Source organism: Trichechus manatus, unplaced genomic scaffold (genome assembly GCF_000243295.1).
Source record: "Trichechus manatus latirostris isolate Lorelei unplaced genomic scaffold, TriManLat1.0 scaffold00027, whole genome shotgun sequence".
Lineage (NCBI taxonomy): Eukaryota > Metazoa > Chordata > Mammalia > Sirenia > Trichechidae > Trichechus > Trichechus manatus.
The window spans coordinates 3,217,696-3,240,804 of NW_004443963.1; the positions used below are offsets into that span (position 1 = coordinate 3,217,696).

At 40.3% G+C, this 23,109-nt stretch overlaps 1 protein-coding gene across 5 annotated transcripts in view; it reads right to left on the reverse strand.

The window, feature by feature from the left end:
* IGF1 (insulin like growth factor 1) overlaps window positions 1-22,830 on the reverse strand; it is a 77,079-nt gene extending 54,249 nt beyond the window's left edge. For 2 of the 5 annotated variants that reach the window (XM_023728975.1, XM_004373764.3), the window contains exons 1-2: window positions 22,604-22,737; window positions 17,653-17,809 (exon numbers count right to left, since the gene is read on the reverse strand). In XM_023728975.1, the coding sequence (XP_023584743.1) occupies window positions 17,653-17,809; window positions 22,604-22,666 (220 nt within the window). In that variant the 5' untranslated portion in view covers window positions 22,667-22,737. Of the gene's footprint in view, window positions 1-17,652; window positions 17,816-20,762; window positions 21,003-22,603 lie in introns of those variants that run through there. The other 3 variants (XM_004373765.2, XM_004373766.2, XM_023728976.1) reach the window with 3 other exon arrangements.
* Between the last annotated feature and the right edge of the window lie 279 nt (window positions 22,831-23,109).

The following is a 23,109-nucleotide window of genomic DNA, read 5'->3' on the forward strand; positions in this document are numbered from 1 at the left end:
GCATAGTCCTTTTCTACATGGAGCTTAGAGTCAACCAGATGGTATAAGGTAAGAATACTCAATAAATAAATAACCCCACACGATATAGAAAAGATTATAAATTCTGTAGAGTAATATTATTGCTATTTACAGGAAAGAGAGCTGAAATATGGTAAAATATTTTACAGAGGAAGTTAGATTTGTGAGAAGAACATGAGGAAAGCTCAAGAAAGAAAAAATATGGGGTAGAACGTCATCTAGGTTAGATGTTGCAATATGTAGAGGGCAGCTGTAAATCTCAATGCCTACCAGGGCCAAGCAAGTAAAGGAGTGACATGATCCAGAATCATACAATAGAGAGTGGTGGGGACTTGGGTAAAGTGGAAAGCATGTGCAAATCTAAAGGGAAAAGTCATTTAGTAAATATTTGCAGATAATTCAAATGTTTATAAAAGTCCTGTATTTGCCAAACAAAATCTTTCTGAGGACTGAATAAGACCTACAGACAGCAAGTTTGTGAGCGCTGCTGTAGGGAAATATTAGGAAATACAACCGGAAAGCCAGATAGGGGCCTTACGTAAAATGCCTTGCTGTCAAATTAGAGAGTTTGGACTCAATTTACTTAGCCATGGACAGTCACTGGAAATTGTTTAGAAAAGGGATAAAGTGATTAGAACTGTGCTTCAGAAAGATTAATCTCATGGGTGGGATGGCTGGTGTCAAGCAAGATTGGTCACAGAGTGATCATTGAGGAGGCTGTTGCAATAGTTTTGGTGAGTGATGAGGAGTACCTAAATAGTGATGGGAATGTAAGAAGGGACACATGTGTAATCTTCCAGTGAATTGGTAACAGCTGTTCTGGATCTTGGTGCAAAACAAACTACAATGCTACAACACCCTTTGCCTGAAGAGTTGGGTTTGATGGTCTCCACTGTCCTAAACACTGTGGGTGATTGCATAACCTGTCCATTGCATTGGCTGGGAATCTGGCCTCTCCTGCTTTACAAGGTCACTGGCCAAAAACTCCACTTGCTCTTGAAGAAATATACCTTTAATGATCTCTAAATTATTGAATGCTTAGTTTTTTCATATCTGGGTTCTTCCTTTACCAGGAGGCCTTGGTTGTCTTTTCAATTCTAGCTGAGTTGTACCCTTGCTATGGGGAACTATGGAGTTCTTATGGGGCCCTGGTGGCACAGTGATTAAATGTTCAGCTGCTAACCAACAGGTGGGCAGTTCAAATCCACCAGCTGCTCCTTGGAAATCCTATGGTGCAGTTCTACTCTGTCCTGTTGAGTTGCTGTGAGTCGGAATCGACTCAATGGCAATGGGTTTGGTTTTGTATGGAGTTCTTTAAAGATAAGGTTTGTATCTTATTCATACCAATCAGCAGTGGCTAGCCTAGTTGCTGGGTGATAATATGCACTCAATAAATACATGCTGAATTGATTACAAAAGAAAGGTGTATGGTTAAAATTCAAAGATACAGTTCATATCTGGAGCAGGGGTAATATGTGCCAATATTTGTTGAGACCAGATAGGTATATAAATGAATAAAGCAAGCCTGCAAGGTACTGCGAAGTGCTGGAGTGGCACACATCCTGCCTGAAGTCCTCCAGCTGACAGCCGCCACTCAGGAGCGCAAGACTGGCATTGTTACACATCCAGCTTTTCAGGAGAAGCTATTAATCTGAGTTTTTATTTAAAATGTCTTGATTTTTACAATTCTAAAAATTTAAAATATATTATATGAACCAAACAAAACATGTATGTGGGCTGGATTCAGCTGGGGTAGGAGTGGGGGATGGCACCATTCTGTGATATCTATTATAGAGTATTATTAACTTCCTGAAGGTAGGGGCTATCATTAGAGTCTGGCTAACCAAAAGGCACTCAGTAAATGGTGAATAGGAGTAATATAGGGAGAATTATTCCCATCTGACTCAAGCTTGGGGGTGTATGATTGATATTTAATTGGTCCTCGCACACTAGAGTGAAACCTTTTTGAAGGCCTGGCTTCATCCTCCCCTTGTGCATTGCTTAACCCAGAGCAGATGCCCAGCTGACGATTCTACAATTAAATTGATTAATGCTATAATTTTGCTTCCATACATTTTACTAAAACATGAAGCAAAAGTAATGAAAGAAGAATGCTAACAAAAAACAAACAATGAGGTTCATATCCAATCGGATTTCTTAAAGGATTTTAGAGATTGCCATGAGACAATATTAGATGTTAGTTCTGGAAAAGATCTTAGAGGTTATCTTGTCAACATTATTTCAAGGGGAAGAATGCCAAGGAATCAGGGATATTGTTGTATTAAAATATTGTTGGATTAAGTCGAAATGAGATAAATATATAATTGTGGGCTATGTCCAATACCGCTTTATCCTAGATTGGAATATAGTCAAGAGGGGGCAGGTGCTTAAAGTTCAAGGAAAATGTATGGGAAAAAAATGTGAAGACTGTATCTATGGCTTATTTTTTTTCCTGGAAAACTGGCAACAGAGATCACAATGATCCCATTTCAGAAGTGGAATGCCTTGGTTCATCTTACAGAATTTCATTGTTCTAATGTAAAAGGGTTTCCAGACCCTAGGGACTAATCAACAAGTTTATGAAATTATTTAGTGGCAGAACTCTGAGTAAACTCAGGATTTCCTAAGTCTCCAATTCAAAGCCCTCCCTTTTTTCTAGTGTCCTTTCAGGAACAGAAGTTACAAACTGATCCTCTCTACCTCACTTTCCTGTTCTGCTGCAGGATAACATTCTTCTGAGGAAGCCATGCCTTTCAGATACCTAAACCAGTTGCCAGTGAGTCAATTTCAACTCATGGTGACCTCACGTTTGTCAGAGTAGAACTGTGCTCCGTAGGGCTTTCAATGGCTGATTTTTTTTCAGAAGTAGATCACCAGGTCTTTCTTCTGAGGTGCCTCTGGATGGACTCGAACCTCCAACCTTTCGGTTAGCAGCTGAGCACGTTAACTGTTTGTCCCACCCAGGCACTCCTAAACAACAACAACAAAAAACCAAACCAGTTGCCATCAATTCAATTCCAACTCGTGATGATTCCATGTACTTAACAGTAGAAATTCATTCTACAGAGTTTTCAATGGCTGTGATCTTTTGGAAGTAGATTTCCAGACCTTTCTTCCAAAGCACCTCTGGGTGGATTTGAACCATTAACCTTGTGGTTAGTAGCCAAGTGCTTAACTGTTTGAGCTACCAAGGGACTCTTAGACCTTCAATAATGGGCTTAGGCTGGGGAAGCTGTTGAATTCCAGAACAGAGTCCAATGAAGGCTGTCAACTGGGAAGCCAGCTGTGTCTTTTTGAAAAAGTTGTTTTAAACCTTCTGATAGGTTACAGAAACACACTTTTCTCAGCTTTAAACCATTTCTCTTAAATCCCGATAGGAATCGTAATGGAACTAATCAACTCAGACTCATTATGCAGGGGTATATCTAAGGTATGGCAGGTAGGGCGCCTGCCCCGGGCGCCGCTTAGAGGAGGGGCGCTAACGAGCAGTTTCTACTGGCCATCACCAGCTGTGAGAGATCATTCAGCAAATTAAAACTAATTGCCATAGGTGCTATTTTCAGTAGATAGGCCCCTGCTCATAAGAAATAATATTAGAACCTGGCTAAGCATGACAAAAGAAGCAATTCGATCTGAGTAAAACACACGTTTGTCCACTCAATGCAATTAGAAATATTTTTTTTTTTTAAGGAGTCTTGTTTGGCTGTTCTTGAAAAATGTAACTATTGAAAAAGAACCTGGCAAGATCTTTATGGCTGGAGCTCAGTTCCTGGCCTCAGTGATGGGCTTGGAAATTGCAGCTACAGCAACTAGGAGTTCCAATTTCCAGTTCACAGAAGGTCAGCCCATGGGGTTATCCTTGGAGCATTGCTATACTTCCTCTGAGGACAAGCTCCATCAGCTTGGGGGAATTGGGACTTGATAGAGTTCAATCAGCACATACATTGTTAATGCCCACAATCAGGTTTGACCCCAACCACATTTTTCAAATCTTCAATAAAAATTCAGCTCCATCTTGTGTTTTCTCTCTTAACAGATGAGAGCCACCAATTGACAAGAACCTGTTATTTCCTATCAGCCCCTAGACCCAGGCTCCTGAAATGCTACTGTCCATACAAATCCCCTGGACATCTGCTTAAAATGCAAATTTTGATTTAATTGGTCTAGATTCTGCAGATTTAATGATTTAAATGACAATATAGATTTAATGATAAAATTTTAATGATTCTGCATTTCTAACAAGCCCTCAGGTTGCTTTGAGTAGCAAGGCTCTAGGTCGTCTTCACAAACTAAGCTGTATTTTTGCTAAGCAACAGTGACATGTACCCCTTGGAAGATTTGTGTATCAAACCAAATTTGCCCATCATAAACAAGAAGTTGCTTCTTGCCACAAAACACTTTTTATGGCTACCAATCAAGTCTGGTTTCTTCTAAGAGATACACCCCTCTGTTCTTTATTATTGCTGTTGTTTTTATTAGGGGGGCATCAAAATCAATTACATAAGCCGACCACCCATTGAATGACTTTAAGACCCTACAGTTGCCTATACCTCACTTTCGAGAACCAGTCAGAGCAGTCCTTCTGTGTGTCTTTAGCTTACACATAATGGTGTTTTGTGCAATGTTACTTCACCTTCGTCTACCTTCTCTGGTGGGGAGATTTCCATAATAACATGCAAAGCACTAATAATCTACAGAAATGCCAGCCAGATTTGTGGCACTAATTCCTTTCACAAGACTTATACTTCATATGACTCAGGGCCCATTTACTGTCTCTCTTAAGGTAAGCCTGATATGCCTATTGTATGAGTGTGCCATTGATCTTAGACTCTATCCCCAAATATCTGTTCCATAGGGGGAGGCAAGAATTGGCAGGAAAGAAGGAATCTTTGGAGAGCCAAAAAAATCTCTACACCAAATTGGGAGAGTGGACTTATAAGGTGAATGCAATTAACTGGCAGTTGCGTCTATGCTGAAAACACAGTCATCCCTGTAATAGAGAACATTTGCTGTGCTTGACAAACTCATAGCGAAATGGTTGGATCCATAGGAAGGAACATGCTGAAAATGGTTTCAATATGATCCTGTTTTTTCACTCAATAGCCATTGATTGAGGGTGTGCAGCCAAAAACAATGAGAAAATGAGCCAACAATAGTCTTACCCTTTGACCATATTAGATATAGCTGCAGCTGAAATTTGTTATATATTTCAGGGATAACAAACATCTATACAGAACAAATATTTGGCAGCGAGGCAGCTGATGAAACCAGGAAAAATTAGACAAATTATCAATTGCTCGCTCTCAAATTACCCCAAAAAGAAATTAGATCCATTTTCAGTAGCTTTGCTTTCAAATTTCTTCATTCCATGAGTCACCACTCCCCTCTGCCAAACTAAATATGTCTATGAACGGTTGGAAACTTTAATGGAAAGAAACATAAAACTCAAAAGACGTAGGGAAATTTAAGCTTCATGGAAGACCTTCATGGAAGACTAGCAAGTCAGGAATGTGGGGAGACAGAGATAATGCACTGACAGTATCTTTTGTTTTGAGTAGCTTCTGAGTTAGCAAGCAATTCAGGATGTATGTGCCAGTCAACCAGCTGACGTGACTTCAAATTCAAATTAGCTCTGCAAAGAAACTAGCTCTTTACTCTTTTTTTTTTTTAAGCCTCCAACCCATCAGACTACTAGGGTCTAGGAAGATCCATAGCCAGACAGTCAGTTTGATCAGATTTTGGATAAAAGGACTTGATGATGTTATCCAATGGATGGAAGCAACTGTAAAAAGTTTTTATAAATGGTTAAGGGCTTGAAATTTCAAAGAACATTCTGATTTTTTCAGGGACAGGTCACCCAATATGCAAGGTAGGCATGGGCTTGATTGTGTTTACATACTAATCTGTAGTGCACAATTTCACATGAGTTTCAAAGATGTGGTGCAAAACACATGAAATTGTGTACTACAGATTAATAAGTAAGCACAAGTAAGCCCATGCGTACCATGCTTACTGGTTAATCGCCCATGGATATGTTACACAAAAATAATATGACATAGCAATTTGCTCTGCATTTATGGACTGTGGTTACTAGTATTACTTTCATGTGAGTTTATCAAGATTTAGTTTAAAATGTCTAGCTGTGCAAAGAGCTCCAGACTGAGAGTGAGGAGACTGAATTCTAGACCTGACTTTCCTACTAGCATGCTTTGTGATCTCATGTACATCAGGTACCTCCATGGATCTTGGTTCCTTCATTTGGGAAGTGAGAGCAATGGACCAGATTGACCTATGGTTCTTTCTACCTCTCCAATTCTTCAGTTCTGCTTTGGCAGATAGAAGTTACTTGTAGTGTCCTGTAAGGACTGGTGCTTCATCTGTTATATCTGCCTTGGGGCTTATCTGCTGGGGCTGTACTATTTGTCATGGGGCCTTCCCTTAACTACCACCACTTCTTTTATTGTAAGTGCTTCTGCTAGAATGTAAGAGAGGAGTTGAGTGGAGGTTCTGGTCGCAAAACCACTTCCACAACTGGAATCTATTTGTGATAGCTACTGTGGTGACCCAAAACCAAACCCATTGCTGTCAAGTCGATTCCGACTCATAGCAACCCTATAGGACAGAGTAGAACTGCCCCATCGGGTTTCCAAGGCTGTAAATCTTCCCAGAAGCAAATTGCCACATCTTTCTCCCATGGAGTCACTGGTGGGTTCGAACCACTGACCTTTTGGTTAGCAGCCATGTACTTTACTGCTGTGCCACCAGGGCTCCTTGCTCTTGTGGTAGCCCTTGAAAACTGCCTGTGGCTAGAATTAGCTCTCTGTTGAACTAGAAGAAGTTTTCAGTGGGGGCAGCAGTGAAGGAGGTCCCAAGAAGTGACACTTCAGACTGACTTTTTTTTTACTCCGATATCTTTAATCTCCGATCCACAATGGTAGTAATGGCAAATGGAAAGTTACAGGATATATTCTAGGGACTGGTAGAAGGAAATAGTTTTTGGGATCATTTTTTTTAAAAAAACATCCAGTCAAAGAGTTTTATTAAGTACCCAATGCTGAATGCTGTGAAGGACAGAAAAAGAAAAAAAAAAAAAAAAAACTTAAGCACTTAGCCTCTGTTTCAAGGAACTTTAACATCTGGAATGACAACTTCCAAAGGAGCTCAAAATAAAATAGAGAGGATGGAATTCATGGCAGCAATAACCAGTATTTGAGTGTGTAGTTCAGAATTGACTTTGCTACGTCAAATATTGAGTCTCTGAGAATCTTTGATTGTGAGGCCTCTGGAGTAGAAAAATTACATAGTCACTGGCCCCTATGATGATAAAATTCACAATTTTTATTTCATCAAAAACATGCCCAAAAAAAAAAAAAAATCAATTCCTCTAAGTCAGCCTGTGATAAGGAAGCAGTTAGCTGGGCAACCTGAGAGTACAAAAATACTTTTCTGATTAGTGAGTACATTCCCTCTGCTGAGCACTTCTTTTTGAGGCTAAGCAGAAATCACCAACAGCTGACTTAGGAGAATGGAAATCTTTTGCCCGCGTATGATACCTCAGGAGCTACCTAACCACCTTGCAGGGGACAAACTCCTTAAGCGAGCTCAGGGTGGTAGAGTGACAGGCCTCATCTCTTCCTTGCTTCCTCCAAGTTAAAGGAAGCAAAGGGTGATACTAAATGAGCATTCTGAAGATCCATTATTTAACTCTTGGGAGATGTTCTAAATGCAAAGTGATATGAGAGTAGGAAAATACCAACAGACTTTTCTTTTTAATTAATAACGTTGAGAAGATACACTGCCAAATTAACTTTTCTAGATTATAACTATCGCAGAGGTTGTGTTTAAGCTGAACCATTGAACTGATTTGTGACTGATTAGGCCATAGGCAAACGATCCAATTCTATCTATTAATAGTGACTTATATTTGGATAGTCCTTTCAGTGTTTGAAGCCCTTCCATATGTGAGCCTCAAAACAACTCTAAAGTATAATATTTTTTATTCCCATTTTACTGATGAACACCATAAGACCCAGGGACATTAGGTAACTTCTCCAAGGTCACAGATCTGTTAAGCAGGGGAGCTGGATGGGACGCAAACATGGAACTTCTGACTTCCAAAGTAGTATTTCATTAATCTCTTTTTGCTTTTTGGTAGGATGGTTTCCAAGCAATGAAATGACTGTGATGATACTCAGATAGGAAAGACACAAGAAGAGAGGAGAAAAACTGTGATCACTACCTACAGGCCTTTTCACTTGTGAGGAATTGAGAGCTTATTTATTATGGGACCAAGACAGGGAACGGCTACAAATGTTGAGGTCAGAGATAACCAGCTTCATTTTCATTTGCTCCAAGTGGTCACAATCGAACTTTTAAGCACACATTTTTGCTCTAGACCATTTCTGCATACCGTTACCACTCTTACTGAAATAAAATGAGTTCTGTAACTATATGGCCAAAGGGAGGACCTGCAAATAACTTTTTAAATAGTCTACGGAAAGAGCTTTCTGTTTTCAGAGAAAAGCTTTCAGAATCACAGTGACTCTTCCCATTGCTTACTCCCGGAGATGGGCCACAGACTCCTGACTAGCAGTTAATTAGTTTGTGTGTCGCTTGCACTTCTGGCTTTCCCATCTCTCTAGTCACTTCCTTTCTGGTGACTTCTCTAGTCTACTGGTTCTTGACAGGGGGTGATTTTATCCCCCTGGTGACATTTGGCAATGTCTGGAGACATTTTTCATTGTCATGACTGGGAGAGGGGTACTACTGGCATCTAGTGGGTAGAGGCCAGGTATGCTGCTAAACATTTCTAAATGATCTGAACAGGCCTCCCTACCCCACCCCCTCCCAACAAAAAAATCATCTAGCCCAAAATACCAGTAGTGCTGAGGTTGAAAAACCCTATGGCCAATGGCACTGTTGGAGAAATTGAATAGGGAGTATGAGAAAGAATAGGATTTAAAAATCATGTCAAGAGGAGGGAAGGGAAGAAAGAGGAAGCTGAGGTTTACAATGTCCCCAAATCAGTTTAATCCAGAATTCTAACTCCTAATGCTCCCTTCCCCAGTTTCATAGACAATCAGTAGTTGGCTACATATGAGTTGGCTCAGCGAAGACTTTCTTAATCACTTGCCTCTGATGAAAGACCCATTTCATTAGGGTAAATGGCACAGAGTTAGTCCCAACTTCCCACCAATAGTCACAGAATTGACTGTATGACTGACACTTATTCAAAGTTTAAAAAGACCCTTCAAATAGCCTTTCTAGGACTTCATAAAGACCACAGATGAAAGAAGAAAGTCAGAAGAGATGCATAAAGTATTTGCTTGGAAGTCCGCAAAAAAAAATCAGGTGTAAATTTCTTTTGGCCTGGGGCTGTCAGAGAAATCTCCAGCAAAAAAGTTGGTCCAACAACTCGTCAGACTGTTTCAGATTTTCCAGGAGCACAGCTTTGCTAAGTCATTCCAAAGCAGTTCTACCCAAGTTGACATTGGAGAGAGTGACCAAAGAGTCAGAATAATATAATATACAATAATAGTCTAAATTATGACCTTAAGTGGACTTGGAATGCCTGAAGCACATCTGAAAGCTTTGTGCACCTTATAGGAAACAGGCAGGGAATCACTCGAGTGGGTGCAAATTTCTACAGCAGGGGAAATGAAATCATTAACTTAAGGCTTAGGTGAGCTTATTGGAATAAAATTGCCAACAAGATCTATGTTCATGTGGGTGAGCTCCACTGGAGCTCCACATGAAATAAAATTAAAAAAACCCAGTTGCTGTTCAGTAGATTCCAACTCATGGCAACCCCATGCATGTCAGGGCAGCACTGTGTTCCATAGGGTTTTAAATGACTGATTTTTTGGAAGTAGATGGCCAGGACTTTCTTTCAAGGCATGCTGGGTAGGCTCAAACCTCCAATCTTTTGGTTAGCAGGGTAGCATGTTAATGCACCGTTCCACCCAGGGACTCCAACTTTGACATAGGCATGGTTAATTACTGCTCAATGGAGGAACACTGCCCTGGAATCAGAAAACAGATTCAACAGTATCTCCTTCTACCTCTGCCACTAATTAGCTGTGTGACCTTGGACATGTTACTTCTCTTTGGGTTTCAGACTCCTCATCTTAAACATTAGCTTTTGGCTATTTAATTTTTCAAGGCCTTCCAATCTTGTAGCTATCCACAATTTTACTTCCTTTGAACAATCAGAAAATTTTAAGAGGGAGATATTAGCATAATGTATACTTAATTAATAATCAGGTTCTTGGGTGGCTTCCCACAGCCTGCAACATGCCTTCTTTTGCATGGAACCAGTTATCCCTGTGGAAAGTCTGAGCATTTAAAGTAAAAGGTTTTAATTAAAAAAACCATGTGGTCCCCACTGGTTGCACGATTTCTCTTTGTGTCCATGCTGCTGCTGATCAAGTATTGCAAAGCCATTAATTATCCTAGGACAAATTCAGAGGGCCATGTGCAAAGGTTCTGGCCAATTGCACAAAGCAATATGCCAGATGTAAAGTAAGTGAAGGGTTTTTCTTGGTATTTAAGGTTCAGTGAAAAACTAAGAGGGGCAGCTATGCCAAGAATGAAAAGCCAGAGCTTGCCAAGTGCTTCTTTAAGTGGCTTTAGCCAATGCGAGACTAAACAATGCATTAAATAGGCATACAATTCACTGCAGTTAAGGAATTGCATGTCAAATAACAGCTCTTTGCTATGTTTTAAGCATGATCTTGCATATAGATAATGACAAACAAAATGCTGTGTTGTCATCTCCTTAGTCTAACAGCTAATAAGTCCTGGGGATTTGAACTTTCCAGGCAACCAAAAGTAATTCCTTGGGATCTAAGAGCTTGCTGATGTTTTGCAGCGAGGTGTAGGATGGAACTCTGCCAGGGCAGCAGCTCAGTGCAAAAATGATTTTTTTTGCCACCATGGTTGTCAGAGATGTCTGGCTGCATAAAAGAGCAAAGCTTCGCAGCCAGTCATGGAGAACAATGAGGAATCTCCTTGGAAAAAACCTCCTGCCTGTTTTCAGCGTGTCAGATTCTTTGTTGTGGGCTGTGTAATCAGAATGTAGGCTGCTAGAGAGACGAGGCTGGCTCTAATGGAGGCTCTGAAGGAGGCTTGTTTGGCACATGATGTCTGGACAGAGTATATAAAGGCCTATAGAACTTGTAGAATGCCCAAACTCTCTCTTGGACCCAAAATGTCTACCCTACCGGCCGGTAAAGACAGGACACATTCCAATACCAGTGGTCTTCAATCAACTGATTGAGTGATACCTATGCAGGTGGAAGTCTTGAATACGAACATCTGGCTGCTACCACAGCTGTTTTCACTGTCAAGTGGGGAAAGTGTGTCCCTGCTTTGTTCCCCGTCTGGATTATAGGGCCCTGTGACCACCTCCCCTTTACAGTCTCTCTCATAGTGCCCCAAGAAAGATCCTTGCTAAAATAATCCTTCTTCAACAGATCTTTGAGAAAAATCAATGCAACTAATAGCTGAAAGAAATTAAACACTTTAGGTTTGCTGGCAGAGGACTCTGAAGTCTGCCAGATGAGAGCTTCCCCAGATCATACTGCATGTCCTGGTGCCCACAGGTGAGCTACAGCAGTGTTCTGCTGAGTGGGGTCTAAGAATCCAGACTGAGAAGGCTCTTGGACAGCAGCAGTCTCTAACCAAAGACTTTTCTCCTCTACCCTGAGAAAATTCTACTAGTGGTTTCTTCAAAATTCCCAGAAGGTAAATATAAGGTCGTGGATATCTCCCTCATGCCTCCTTTCAAGGAAGTACTCAACATCAACTGAGTCACCCAGGAATTCCTGCTGCTTATCTCCCTAAAGAGGACTGGGGTTTTAGAAGCAACTCTCTTCCTCTACAACACCTTCAGTCTCTAAACAACGCAGATGGTCAAATGAACACACATCTTGGAGACAAGAGACCTTGACCATGTTTCTGGATCCACCCAATAGGGTAAGTCACAGTGTCTCACATTTCTCATTTGTCCGATGAAGCATGATCCTTGCCCACCAAGACTGAGGTAAAGACAAAGTGGAAGAATCAATACAACTGATTTTTAAAATTTAATTTATGCTGGACAAACGTAAGACTTTCTTCTTGTTCATGTTACTAATATAACTACATAATTGTTGCTACTAAAAGTGGGTTATATCAGCTGCCCCCAAGGAGAGGAAATGAGTGTACGGTTAATTGGGCTGTTCAGATACCTCACCCTTTGCAACAGATTCTGCAAGTGATCTCAGAAGGGAATAAATAAGTGTAATAGCTAACATGTATATGGTGTTTACCATGTGTCAGGCAGTATTCTAAATTAATAAATTCTAATATATTAACTCATTTAACCTAACACTAACTCTATGAGGTAGGTCTCATTTTACAGATGAAGAAACTGAGGATCAAAGAGGTTAAGTAATTTTCTCAAGATCTCCCACCAAGTAAGTTGCTGAGCTGGGATTCAAATCTGGGATGTTTGGCAATAGAAGCCAGACTTTTGGTCTTAAACCCTTCACTCTCTTGCTTTTCGTAATTCTCCATTAGGGAGGAGATGGTCTTGAAGGGAGTGAGTGTGTCTGCAAATGCCCAAAATTGCACACTTTCTTCTTTAATTGCAGGTAAGTCGGTACTAATAGGTTGAAAAAGACTTTTGGTCAAGGTTTAGAGGTCTATAGGTTCTTATTCATTCCTTCTAATTTAATAAAGTCCAACTAAAAACTGACCTACTCATTTGTCCTCACATCCAAGAGAGAGAAAATGTAAAGATGAGAGCCATCAGCTGGTCCTTTCTAGCAAAGAAACATGGAGGCCTGCTTTCTTAAGGCATGTGCTCCATTGACCAGATGATCTGCATGTATTTGGTTATGTATGAGCTTCTATTCCATCCCTGAGGAGTTGAAACCCAGCTTAAAAGAAAACAAAGAAGTTGGATCTTCTTTCTTTAAGTTCTTTTCGTGGAATCTCCTATCTCTGTGGGCCAATAGAAACTGTGTTAGCAAGGCAAAGGAGACTAAACGTTCTTTGGTCACTACTTAAACCCAAGGTTTTCCTTTCTTGAAAAGCACCAAATCCTTGTTAATTACAACCTAGAATATGAGTCTGTTAAAGTTAGAAGAGGTCATTTACTTTAACAAAATCCTCTCATTTTATAGACAAGAACATTTTAGTCCAGGAAGTTTAAATGCCTGTCAAAGTAATAAGGCTAATGAATGACAGGTCTGGGAGCAGTTTACTGAGCACTATATTTCAAATGAAAGAAGTTTGAATTAATAATAATAACCTAGCTCTAGCAAGGTCGTTGCAATCAATAACAATGAAAGTTAATTGCAAAGTTTCACTTCAGCTCTGTAAAAAATAGTATATTTTGACACATAAAGAATGCCATTTGTTTATTCAGACCTGTTCTTAATAACTATGCATTGGAAGCATGTTTTACAAAAGCTATAAATCTGGAATAGCCCAAAGCATATCCAATGTTTTTTCTAATTGATTTACTTCTCCTTTTCCCCCCAGACTGCTGAGGTAAAGCATATACAGTTTATTTAAGGGTCTGTTTATAGACTCTTAAAACTAAAAAGGACCCCAGAAACTCTCTTTCTTTTGGTTGCTCTTAATTGAAACCACCCAAAATGGCTGGTTGTCCACCAATTTCTTAACTAGATCCAAGGAGAGAAATTCCACCAGCCCCTAAAAAGCATGTTAAAATGGTTAATCACCATGGCTGTCAAAAATTATATCTATGGCAAGCTTAACTTGTATTTCACTTGAGGCTCTTTTCCTCTTGCTGGTTTCCTACAAAATGAGGTTATAACAAGCCAGTCTCTATGCGGGCTCCATCAATCTGGTCAGATAATAGCTAGCTCTTCCCCAATGTGCTTTCACATCCATTATGCCACCATTTTTCTCACAGGACTGTGAGAGTACAAGGCTGGTTGATAGGGTCTATTACTATGACGCATAAGGAAGAATCGGTAATTAGCTCTTCACTGGAACTTTCATTTCATAAAATGTCTGGGGAAGCTGCGTTAATTATAGATGAACTGTTCCACTTAGGCTGGGAAGATGTTCACAGAACAGATAATCCAGAAAGTTGCTTCTACTGTGCTCTAGTGGAACTTGGGCTTGTAGGAAAATATGAGCCCATTCACAACATTAGATCAATCAGTACAAAATAAGCATTACATAAACTTTTACTCAGAACAGCTCTGTTTCTAATAGGGTTAAAAACTCTCTTTGTTAAGTATTCTGGATGGACAAAAACGATACAGTTACAGAGGTAGTTTTCTTGTAGATGCTTGAATTTCAAACTAAGATCAGAAACTGCCTTCCACTATTAAAAAAAAAAAAAAAAATCCAGGCTTACTTCCAAAATGAATTTGAAGCAGCTTAACATAAAAGGCACAGACACAATGAAACTTTGAAATTAACGATAAAAACAAAAAAACAAAACAAAACCAAGAGTCAGTTGATACGAGGTAGAGGTGGGGAAGACCGTTTTCCTCTGAAAAGTATTTTAAAGACTGCAAAGGCTTAGAGCTGACTTCTCCACACACAATAAATCTCAAGGGATGAAAAGGAAACTCAATAAAATTTGTTGACAACAGCTAATGCCTGTAAGAATAATTGGCTCAGACACAAAGCAGACCATCACTGTAGCTTGGGGATGACCAAATGCAGCCTCTAAGTCATTGTCAGTATATATTGTATTCAGTTAAATAAAAGAAACACAGTTTTATCTAATAACTGGGTAAACCTGAGGTGACAATTATCCCAAGTAGTGGATAAAACCTAACTCTTGATGGTTATTATGACTAAGGTCCCAAACATGTAATACATTCAATTTAATTGGATTCAACTGGATTAAATTGGATTCATTTAGAGTCAATTCAATTCACCAATCAAATGTGGACAGCTACTAAGTCAGTCAGGCATTAGGCTATACACTGGGATTCAAAAGTGAATAAATATGGCCTTTGGTATCAAGAAGCCAGTCAAGAGGGCATTATTCTTGAGAGAGTAGAACCTGGTAAAGGCAGGTGATTCAAAAACTTCTCCCAAAATTACTCAGGAAAAGCATAAAGAACTATAATCTGTTCTTCCATGGTTATTTTTCCTCTTATCACACTTGATAATACTTGTGTGCATGTTTTTACCTCCTAACTAGACTGTGAGTTCCTTCAAGGTAAGCTCAATCTCTCTAGGCATCTCATTCATGCCTGGTACAATGCCTTACAGACACTAGATAGATGTTCTATAGTTGTTTTTAATTAAAGAATTCAAAGGAGATAACTTCTATTAGACAAAGAGGACTGTTGACTAGAAATTTAAAAAAGAATACTTTTGTTCATGAGGATCTATGTCAGGCAAGAGATGAACATAAATCATGGAATTCTATAAGGCAGAACATATGAAACATATATACTTCATGACGGTAATAATACATAATCTCCTAGGATTTACAAAACCACTTTCTATCCAAAGTCATATACTAAACATCAAGAGTTGTCTTATATAACCTTACCCTCCATGTTATTAAGGTAGAATCAAAACACATTTGCCACAAATACATCATTGAAGTGACAGAATGAAAGAACTTTTTCTATGCCTTGAAACTGGTTTCTGTCACAGGTGTCCAATATTCTCACGTGTCTGTGTTAATATATATAAACAAGTATCATATAGTTATTTAGGACCAAATCATTCTTTCTATTCTCATTTTTCATCATCTAATGCAGATATCACAGGCACAGAAGTATCCAGCTTCCATGCACCGTGCATGGAAATCCTGGAGCATGTCATGTTGAACATCATAACAGAGGATGCTTGTAGTTTTGGCAATTACCTAGTGAACTGGATCAAAGGAAATTGCACAAATAGATTATCAAGGCAACATAGCATCCTCTTGGGCATAGTAAAGTGAGAACCACTTATTCATATTTTTAAGATGTGGATCAGTAGCAGCAAATCATAGAATAATTACAACCCATTGTTGGTTGATGTTGATGTTGCGTGTTTGCCTTCTGCAGGTTATTTCAGAGGTAAGACAAGTCTGCTATTCTAAAAGCACCCACCCAATAAACTCATTCATCTACTCCGTAACAAAGAACTGGATAAATTCACTCAATTAAAGCATTGACTGGAAGCAGAGTGGGAATGTAACCATTCAAATGGTAGAAAGCAAGTCCTATTCTCTGTCACTAGTCATTTAAAGGCTATTTGTCGCCAAAGCCACAGTGAGTAGAAATCATTAGTCTCTGACCAGCCTTTTCCTTCTCATCTCCCCTACCCATCCTGAGAACACACACACACACACACACACACACACACACACACACACACACACACACGCGACACCTGCCTAAAGAGAAGCTGAGATCTGGGAAGAAGCTGAGAGGGACTTGAAATGTGTGAGTCATCACAGGAGCTATTCAAAGCCTAGTGGGTAACTGAGGTAACCTATCTACACTTGAGTGATATGAACCTTTAAGAATGATTCATGCTCACTGTGGGTCATCAGTTTCCTGGATTCTAAAATTCCAAAGAAGTATACAGAATGAGCATCTGGCTTTAAATCTTTCATTGCCTTGTAATATACGAGACAGATGCACTTAATGTAGATTATTTAGGTGATCAGTTCCCTCAGGCAACATTGACTTGTTGTGTTTATTATTTGCAAGCATTGACTTTGCTGTCTACTTTTTACTGACTGTGTACTTTTTAATCACTTGAGACTCACGTATGGGATAAGTGGCCCTGCACTTGTCAAAGACCTTTTCCAGATCTAAATATCCCTGGAGACTCTGAGAGACGAGCTATGGCAAAGGAGAGCAATAACAAACAAACAAAAAAACCCAAGGTCAATTTGCATAGAGGGCAAATTAGTACAGTTTGCATTTAGAGAGAGCCTGGGTATTTGCAAACTTGACTGTGAGCGAAGTTCAGCTTCTGGCAGTTCTTGGTGATTTCGTGTTGCATGGGGACATCTGAGATGTGCCCCCTTAATTCTTTTTTCCAAATCCACATGGCTGGAGAGTCTTACTATTTCACCCCAAAGTACATAGCACTTAAAACAGGACTTCATGCTTCATATGTTTATACGTGCACCCATAGGTCTCAAAACCCAAAACCTCAATACCCCAGGACTCATCTGTACTGTCCTTTCATTGAAAGGCAGGAGTCCTGGTGGTGCAGAGGTTCAGAGCTCAGCTGCTAACCAGAGGATCTGCAGTTTGAACCCACCAGCACTTCATTGGAAACCCCATGGGGCAGTACTACTCTGTCCTATAGGGTCGCTGTGAATCGGAATCAACTTGAGGGCAGTGAGCTTCATTGAACGGAGTGGAATAGCAAGAGTAGACCTTAATTGTTGAAGGAAAGTTCAGCAGGAAGTAGTTAAAAGCCAAACTGTTAAGGAGGAAAATTTCATCCTAAGTCTGTGGAACCTGTCAAAGGCTCAATGAAGCACTCCACTTCCTTTAAAGTGAGGAACCTGAGGCTGACGATGGCTGCCAGCCATGGGCAGTCATTCAGTCACTCACACACACTCCCTGCGGTTGTAAATCCACAGAGCTATACACCTCAGACTTTAGGAGTGCAGTGAGGGGGAGGGCTACTTACTGAAATAAAAGCCCCTATCTCCACACACGAACTGAAGAGCATCCACCAACTCAGCCCCGCAGAGCGTCTCCGGCCCCGCTGTGGCAGAGCTGGTGAAGGTGAGCAAGCACAGGGCCAGGTAGAAGAGGTGCGACGAGGACATGATGTGCATCTTCACCTGTGGGGAAACAGAAGGAGGGTCACGTTTCCTCCTGGGTCCTTGCAAGGGGAGTGGGAGGGGACAGGGCTGCATTCCTCCCTCCCCAAAGAAGTTGCCATTTAGTCAATTCCAACTCATGGCAACTCCTCTTGTTACAGAGTATAGCTGCTCCATACGGTTTTCTTGGCTGTAATCTTGATGGAAGCAGATTGCCAGGCCTTTCTTCCACAGTGTCTCTGGGTTGGTTTGAACCACCAATCTTTAGGTTAGTAGTCAAGCACAAACCGTTTGCACCACCCAGGGTGCAATCTCCCCCAGTATTCCATCATTGTCATTGATCAGAACTACCCCCACAGAAGCACAACAAAGTACGGGAGAGGCCACTGGGTGTCGTGGACTGAGAGTGTCTTGTCATCAAACCACCAGTGTTTGAGTCCCCCTTGCTACTTTGAAACCTTGGAGAAGTCCCCCCTGAACCTCAGCTGCCTTTGGGGGAGAAATGGAGTTACTGTAATTTTCTCTATGGGTTCCTGCTACAATTAAATGAGATAAAATACCTAAAAATATTTATTACATAAATGATGAATGCTATTAGTACCATGAAGAGTCCATAGCACTCTGGGAGGCTAGTGGAACTTTCTGAATCAACAAACATTAAATTGTGTTCAGCATAGATTTGGGGCCAAATATGTTTTGTTAATTTAAATTCTTTAAAAGTGGGCTATCCACAGCTGGCATATGATCCATTATTGACCAGAATATTAAATTAACCAGAATGTATTCTCCAGCTACTGAACAAAGAGAATTTATCGTGGCCAAAAAAAAAAAAAAAAAGAGACAGAGAGAGAGGGTAGAGAGAGAGAGAGAGTGAGAAGAAAAAGGAGAAAGAGAAAAGAGAGAGAAGAGAAGAGACTGAGAGAGAGTGATTTCTTACCTGGGGTATATCAGCAGTTAACACAACCGCAAGTGGAAGGAAAAACAAACCCCAAAACAGGAAAAACATGAGAATTTAGGAGTGAAGTTGACTCATCCTAAGTAGACTGCTACTCTTGCTGCATACTAAAGCCCCTCGTGTCATGTGGAATACCAAATCAACACATGTATAGCAAGTGCCTTCTATGCATAGGCGCTGAGCTCAAAACCTGCAAAAGCTTTTTAAAAAAATTTTTTTCTTTTTTCGTCACGAGAATTCTGACTTCATCTCTTGGAGGGACTTATGTATCACTGTATCCATTTTGTAGCACAATATACCCAGGGACCTCATGGGTGTGATTTAGCCCATGATAGGCAGCCAACTGTAGCCCTGCCAGAAGCAGGATTCCTGTGGCGCTAGTCTACATCCTCATTCCATAGAAAGGACGATAAAGGATAAGGTGATTGTTAAGTTTTTTCCATATTGCTACTCGTGGCACAAAGAGGTGGCTTCTTCCAGGAGGCCGTCCAAGGTAAGTAGTCTTGCCTCTCCCGGATGTGTCTACTTTCAGTGACTTTGGAAGAGCAACTGGCAGTATGGTAGGCAAGGGACCCTATTAAAAGGGTCATGGAGTTAGGCTGGAAGCTATAGTTATAAAAAGAGTCTTTTTCAACGTCCTAATAGTGGCAGGTCCATCCAACACTATCACTTTTGAAGAAGCTGACTCAGAAAGTTATTTTCTGACCACCCGCCTTGCACACTGCGAACTCTCAACTTAATGGCTGTATATCAGTGGCAAGGCTTGTTCAACCATTTTAATTAAGATTTCCTTTTTTGTGGCCAGACCTTCAGCCCAGCAATTGGGGAAAAATTAAAAACAAAAACAAAAACCAAAAAACCCAAACCCCTGACTCTCATTAACACAACATAAATATTTAGTTAATCCTTGTAAAACAGCTGAAGATGAAAAGCGCCCTCTATTTGCAAATTATCATGAATAATGGAAATGAAGTAAAAGAGAAGGTGAGAGCTCAACTGAACATTTTTTCCATTTTCTCAGTAGACCTCTACTTGGAAGCTCTCCACCCCCCACTAGCCAAAGCTACTGGGCCTGCTAGAAACAAGTTATCAGTCAGCCCTTATTTTTCTTAGTTGTAAAAGGAGTAGTGGTTTCTTTCCGCGTTCGGTATCTTCCCCAGAAACCTCGACAAATGGGCTTCATCGCCCTTCTCAGAAGAGCAACCCTACAATTGATCTTATAGGACATACTCCCCCACCCCCACATTCTGCAATGGGTTGGTTCTAGAATGTATGTGATTTTACCAATCCTGTTTCTCTGCCCCTCCTTTCTCTGTTGAGTTTATAGAAATGCTGAATGCCAAACACCTGCAATTATAGATGCCTTCTAGTTCTTCGGTTCTCATGAAATCCAGTGGGAAAAGCCATTCACCTCATAGCTTCCATGAATTGAGAACTTCATTAGATGTCAAAACTATATTTTTAATACCTGTTTCTGGTATAACCCATTTAGGCCCAGCAATACTTATCAATCTCCAGCATTTAAGAACGTAAGCTTTTTACACAATTTTTTTTTTTTTGCTGAATTATGTTCTCAGATAAATATCGGCTCTTTAGTTCTAGGACAAGATCGAACCTCTATTGCATTTTCCTTTAGTTCAGGGAACAGTCCAGTACACCCACAGAGAACCAGAGACTTTATCACGTTATGTTCTCAAAAGGGAAAACAATAAATGAACTTGCTGAGGAGTTAAACTTTGAAACAATTGGCCCCATATGTTCATAATTTCCTTGCCCTTTTATTTTGCCAAACACAAAAGAAAATGAAGAGGAAGGGAAGATATGATAGAGAGAAAGGAAGAAGCAGAAGAGAAAAGAAAAACAATCCAGAGTACTCTTCCTCAAAAATCATTCACAAATCCAAATTTTAAAAGAGCTTTCTGTCTTCAATAAATGGAATATCAATTGGCTCCAGATGTCTGGGCTACAGTGAAAAGGACCAGTAAAATTGGAGGGTGCTAGTCATAAGAAAATACTCACTGTAGGTGTACCCATTTTTGTTTGTTCCAGGTCTTTTACAGCAGGTCAGGGTGGGTGTTATGAGACTGATGTGAATAGAAAACCAAGGACTTAAACACATGTGCTGCTCTGTGGGTGTGGTTTGTGAAAGCATCTAGTTACATTTGGACACCCAGGCAGGTATGCTATGAGTCTGGGTAAACTGCCTTTTGTCCACTCAAACAATGAACAAATTGCACAGCTGGGATTTGAGTCAATCTTTTCCCCCCGATCAAGCCACCGATTTCCATTGTGCGTCTATTACAGCTGCCCAGATAGTGAGCCAAGCTCCAGCCCTCTGTCTTGTCCTCTTCCCTCCGACTCCCCCACGCACTAGGAAATAGCTTGAGACTCAGAGTACAATCAGCCAGTGAGTTCTGCTGCCTCTAGGCAGGGCACCTTGACTTATTGAAATTACAGTGGAAAGACCATGCAGCTCCCCCAAACCACTTCCTGCTTCAAGCGCAGGGAAAAGTAACTGTTGATTGCTAGCTCCACTTCTAAAGAGTTCAGCATACCCAGAATGAAAAATCCATTTGGACCTAGTTTCCCAAATTTGTAATTAATGCAGAGATAACTCTCCACGACCTCTTTTGTGATCATCTAAATAGGAAGAAAAATACCCCAACTGTCGGACAACGTAGTATATCTGTATATTGACTTCATTTCATTTAAAGAAAGGTGGCAAACGTGTCTTGAAATCTCAAGGACAGCCTACTCAGGTGCCTGGCTGACAAGGGAGTATCCTTAACTCTCAAGCCACTTACTTGACCAAGCAAAGTCCTAGCGGTGGAGTATTTGAAAGCAGCGGATGAATGCTGCATTAAGCGGCAGGGACGTTTTATGAATTGAGCCCGCAAGCAATTGCGGCAGCGGAGCCAGTGACAGCTGCTTAAAAGTGCTTGCAAATTGAAAAAACACACGTCTTGAAGGATATAATTTTGCTGAGAATGGAAACTTGAACTAGGGCCAGTGATTGGAAGCGAGAAGTCAGTGCATTGACAACGGCAGCCAGATTTACTTACAGAGACTTTACAACACCGAGCATAAAATCAGAGTTTTACAACACGCAATCCCAAGGCAAAACTTTGCCCACGAAAGTCCTCTTCAAAAGAGTCAAGTTGGACAGGCAGCTGCTTGAAAGTTTCCGCTTTCCATCTACAGTATGCATTTGTTTAAATCCTACGAATATGCAAGGTCAGCAAGAGTTGTCAAGGAGTTCTTTTTCTTTTCGGAAGAGCACATTAAACTTCACTCTAACTTTGACTCTCTGGACAAAAGTGCAGAGAGTTCCGGGACCTTAGCTCCAAAGATCATATTTAAAAGCTTTAACATCATCTCAAATGTAACTCTTCATATCCGGCATGCCTTGTAAATAAAGTCCTGACAAGTTACACACGCACGCACACACACACACACACACACACACTCACACACAAATATGGTCTTAAAAATAAAACATCGCACCTGCAAAAAAAAGAAAAAAAAAATCCAAAAGTTCATATCCATGTTCTATAGCCCTTAACCATAGACAGGATTTACAGGAATCTTCTATAATGACACCACAGAAACCCTGCAAAAGTGGAGGATTTAGCATAAGTACCTTGCAATAGTTTCTGCTCATATAGATATCTGTGCAAATGCATCCATCTCCCGAAGCTGTTTTTTCAGATCCCACAGAATTGCATATTCAGCAATTCATAAATAACTCCCAGTTCCGAAACAAAGATAATTCTAAAGTGAATAACATTTCTAGGCAGCAGCAAACGGTACACAATTTAAATAAAATTCCCCAATGACTTCAAAGAGTAAGAAATATTTACCTTCAAGAAATCACAAAAGCAGCACTTAAATAATTGGGTTGGAAGACTGCTGATTTTTCCCATTGCTTCTGAAGTGCAAAGTCTGGAAATGAATTGGTTAGCAGGAATAATGAGGCAAAAAAGAAATCCAGAGAGATGGGAGATGTTGAGAGCAATGTCACATTTCAATTTTGAGGACTTTATTCCATTGCGCAGGCTCTATCTGCTCTGAATTTAGCAGTGACAGTGAGATTTAGCAAACAGAAGAGGGATTTAGAGAAAATCCTCACATTTATCTACAAAACACAGACACTGTAGACAGGAAACAGCTGGGGGAACAGTTGCCTTCTCTCTCTCTCCCTCTTCTGGCAAAGTTATCGAGTAAGGACTTTTTTGGGCATGGTGACAAATAACATCATACCTTTGCATTTTAAAACTAGAGCACAGAAGCATTTTTTTCCCTTAAAAGAATGCGTGTTAGTGACAGGGTTAGCAGACATTAAAATACTTATTCTGCCATAGAAAAT